Source organism: Cynara cardunculus, unplaced genomic scaffold (genome assembly GCF_001531365.2).
Source record: "Cynara cardunculus var. scolymus isolate 2C unplaced genomic scaffold, CcrdV1 Un_Scaffold_816, whole genome shotgun sequence".
Lineage (NCBI taxonomy): Eukaryota > Viridiplantae > Streptophyta > Magnoliopsida > Asterales > Asteraceae > Cynara > Cynara cardunculus.
The window spans coordinates 15,566-20,146 of record NW_020200624.1 but is presented as its reverse complement, the minus strand read 5'-3'; the positions used below and the strand labels follow the sequence as shown (position 1 = coordinate 20,146).

Below are 4,581 nucleotides of genomic sequence, written 5' to 3'. Positions count from 1 at the left end.
CTTCACTAAGTATACTCTATTACAATACCCAATGATGGCTATACATCCTAAAAGACCCGTTTGGTTGTATCGGTTTTCTTTATGTTCATGACGCAATGGGAAAATTGTAAAAGAATCGACAAGCATCTGAAACCCATAAAGATAACGACCCTACAAGCGTGTAGCACATGGAAGAGAAAACTCTTAAAAAACGGAAACAAAACTCTAACAGATTTAATTTATTAATCAACAATTTGTATACTAATGAAACAATCGAATATTATTTATAGACCAAACTGACTAAGCAATAACTATGGAATCTAAACTAATTCTAAACCAAGAAGAAAAGTATTTAAATAATTAATAAAAGTAACTAATAATAATAATCCTAATCTAATTAGAAAACAAACTAATAATAACTAAAACTAACAAGTAAATTATTCTAAATTAATTAGAAAACAAAATAAATAAATTGCATACGACTTATCAGGACACTCCCGCGACTTGACACATGATCCAAGCAGCGGGAGGAGAAGTTGCGTTTATAAGTGACTATGTCCCAACTTTTAAATAGGGTTTTTGAAATTCTTTCGAGCTTGTTCTCTTCTTTTCAAATGTATGTAAAAAACCTCATTAAATCTCTAATCCTCCGTACATCAATCCAATTCGATAAAGAGATTATTGAACTTCTTATAATTGCATACCCTCATGTTTTTTGGTTGATTACATTACTTTTTTCCAATTATCATTGAAGTTAACACATTTAAATTCTAAACATAGATCACTAGCAATCATTGGATATATAGATTTCTGAGAACGCCTCTCTATTGAACCGAAAAGAAATAATAGAATCGAGATGTAAAAAGAGAAAATCATGAACAAGTAATCACCGATCATGTCTATTCTTCTTTTCTGCCACACAAAAAATTACATTAATCAACCATCAATCATACATGTCTCATATTTTTCTAGAAATAAGCCGAGTACAAGATAAAGGAAAAAGCAATACACATGTTCGTGTTCATGATGAGTTTCAAACGCATAACCAATCAAGAAGCTCAAACTTTACTGACCAAGAACTACACAAACTCGAAGACGAAAACCTATGCAAAACAAAAGTCTAATGACATCAAAATGATAAATTTGGAACGTTTTCGGCATCAACCCAGACTATCGCCTTCCACTGTTTTTGGCAAGCACACAAACAGAGAGCCAAACGAGTGCTAGAAGTGTCATCGAGGATAGGAGCGACGTAAAAACAGCAATTCCAAGATGGCGACAGAAGATATCGTAGAYATGGCAAATCTTGTTCCATCKGATATGYGGATTTCCTTTCAGTGCTTCATAAGCTACTCCTCCCGCAGCTCCTGTTGCTGCTGCTACGATAGCTAACATCAGCTGCATGCACCATACGTACATACCCATCAATCAAAAATCGGTTTGATCCRCATACACATGTTCTAATCTTAGAATTACAAATGATTCAAGATCGCTTACAGAATCAAGTATCACCATATGTATCAGCTGCTCTGTTGAACTTCCTCCTTGCTTCTTCAGTGCTAAATATGATACGATACCAGTAATGATGCCGTACAAGCAAGCCACCGCGAGTGCTGCCACGAAATACCTATATCGTAACGCAAAATAACAAACATCTTAGATATCATTTAGGTCAAACAACACTAGTCGAAACTGCCCTACTTACGTGAAAGATGCAGAGTGAGAGAATTTTGCAGCCACGGATACGGTCATGACGGGCGAAACAGGTAAGATCGTGGTTTGCTTAGAAGTGGCCATAACAATAACAGAGACCAAGCCAGTTACGGACAAGAAGGCTCTCGAGACTACATCAACCCTGGCATGGTTTTTGACAGCAACTGCACCTCGACCGGCCAGGTAACCGGACAGTTGTGATGCCCACTTCACCGACGACTGGGTGGTGACTTGCGACGGAGCTCTGGTATCAGTGGAAGCCATAGGAAGTTGGAGAGTAGCAAATTAATGAATCGATGTTAGCTCTGGTTTGGATGTTAGCCATGGCATTTAAATTTATATGGATTTTAGTTCGGCTGCTATATTTTTCTAAGGGTATTAATTAGTTGTCAATAGTTAAAGATTACTTTTAATAATTCAAACCTGCTCATCATATATTGTATTCTTTTAACCAATATTTCTCCTGGACACATGAGTATCTTTTTGGTTTATATATCATATGTTTATTCCTTCTTTGTTTAAATCGATTAATTGTATCAAAAATAAACTAAATTTACGTTAATTTTTATTTTGCGAAACCAACTTCTAAAATTGTTCATTTTTAGGGGTGTTTGGGTTTGCTTATAAAAACAATTTATTGACTTATTTCGGTATTATGACACCGGTAACAAGCACTTTTGAGTGTTTGAATAAACGGCTTATACCGGTGCCAAACCGGTAATGAGAAGTTTTTGAAGAAGTTAAAGTATTCTAACTTATAATAAGTTGATAAAGACTTTTATAGAAAAATATAAGTTGTTTTAAATAAGCAATCCCAAACACCCCCTTAAATCAACTCCGTTTTTATTTCAATTTAAAAAATGAATTTGGTCCCTATACTTTTAAAGAAGTTAGCTTCTTAAAATAAAAATGAAAACACGATAAATTTCAATTTTTCTTTGAATTTGCCAAAAAATAAACTGTCCCGTTCCTGACATTTTATAGGCCCCAGACAAATGTAAAAACAGGGCTAACTGAAAGAAACTAGGCAACGACTTTTGTCATCGCAAAAAGTTCATTTATCATCAGAAAGAGTATATAACAACGATATGCTATAACTTGTAGCAGAAACATGTCATTCTAAAAAATGAATCGTCATAATTCAGTTTTCTTGTAGTGACCTTCGGTAAGTATGAAAAAAAAATTCAATAAATTTTTGTCGTTAGTATAAATTGAGTACAAGAAATGCTAATAATTTAGTGAGGAAAGAAATCTTAATAACAAGAAATATGTGTTATTTTGATACAAAAAGAGAATTCGTGTGAATGAAGTAATCATGAAGGTCAATGAGCGATCAATAATAAAGAAGATTATCAAGGTTTTCTATACAAGTAGACAAATGAAGATCAATAAAAATATGAAAGAAAATATGATATATTGAGAACCAATAAGAATAAATAATGAATTAAACATATAATATGCAAGCTCAACAAATGATTATTTGAGCACTTAAATAGAATCTTGTGGTGTGGTGGAATCCCAATGAAGATACATAAGTCAAACAATTGATGAAACTATCTAAATTCTATTATCTTTCTTTTTTTGTTCAACTAAAATAACATGTTAAAATTAAAAGTTTATAGAACATGACATATATAAGAGACATTACTAAATACATCTAGTTATAAAAAATTTATTGATTAATCACAAAACCATAAAACACGTCATAAATTATAAGAACAATAGATTGATTGTCAAACAATAGTAAAATATTTTATGTAGAAGCAAAAGAAGATAACAATAGTAAAAAAACAAATAGAACAAGATAACCAAATATCAATAGTTAATAGAAGCAGAATTTGATAAAAATATCCAACAAAAATATATAGCAATAGCAAACACATGATCTTAAAGTTGAATTGTTGAAACACAAAAACAGTCAAACATATAAAGATAACAATAGTCAAGATCAGTGGACTTTATTGGAGATAAAAAAAAATAGAGACAATAAACAATAGCATATAATGAATGACCAATTAATTTTTTATTTTCTTCTTCAATGTAATTAGTTGATATATTTTTGTGCACTTATTATCTACTAAATTCTTTTTGCCTCATATTATATGCTACAATTATTTTGGTTTTTTTTTAATTTATTAAATTATTTTAGACTACTATTGTATTATAAATAAAAAAATTTGAGCCCCTTGATGTTTTTGGGCCCTGGGCGTGCCCCTATGTCGCCCTCCCCCAGGGACGGCCCTGGTAATTAATGCTAGATCATGAAAATGGAATATTGTTGCATTTATATTTGGATCCGCTCGAGTTATATATCGGTTTAAATTGGATGTGTGTTGATCGAAAATTGTTGTTTTTTTAATTTTATGCTACACAATTACAACAAATTCCTTTGCAATTCAAACAAATTATGTCATAATTTTAAATTTTCATACCATGTTTTAACACTACTAAAAAAAAGGTATCACCGACAGATTTTTCTGGCGGAAATTCCGTTGGAAATATTTCCGACGGATCCCAAAAAAGTCAATTTTTATCCATATCCGTCACAGATCCCCCATTGAATTTTTGGGAAAAAAATTAAAATTATTTAAAACGGGTTTTCAACGGATTTGTGATGGATTTTTTACTTATTCAAAACCGTCGGAAATCCGTCGCAAAATTTATCTAATTTATTTAAATAAATAAATTATCGTTAATCAAAAAAAATTCCGACGGAATTTAATTTTTAATAAAATAAATCGAATTCCGTCAGAAATTTGTAATCTTTATATATATATATATATATATAGGGGCCTAATCAAATGAGAACTAATTAGTTTGTGGTAACTGTGAGAACCAATATTAACCACAAATCAATAGATAGATTAGGAAATTTATAATTTTGGCAAT

General features: G+C 31.4%; 1 protein-coding gene across 1 annotated transcript; it reads right to left on the bottom strand.

Moving 5' to 3' along the window:
• Positions 1 to 887: 887 nt before the first annotated feature.
• On the bottom strand, positions 888 to 1,999 carry LOC112501993 (CASP-like protein 1). The gene is made up of 3 exons (XM_025105788.1): positions 1,685 to 1,999; positions 1,477 to 1,606; positions 888 to 1,377 (listed from the first exon to the last, which is right to left on the bottom strand). Exons 1-3 carry the CDS (start codon positions 1,954 to 1,956, stop codon positions 1,150 to 1,152), a joined length of 630 nt encoding a protein of 209 aa, XP_024961556.1. The 5' UTR covers positions 1,957 to 1,999; the 3' UTR covers positions 888 to 1,149.
• Positions 2,000 to 4,581: the final 2,582 nt, after the last annotated feature.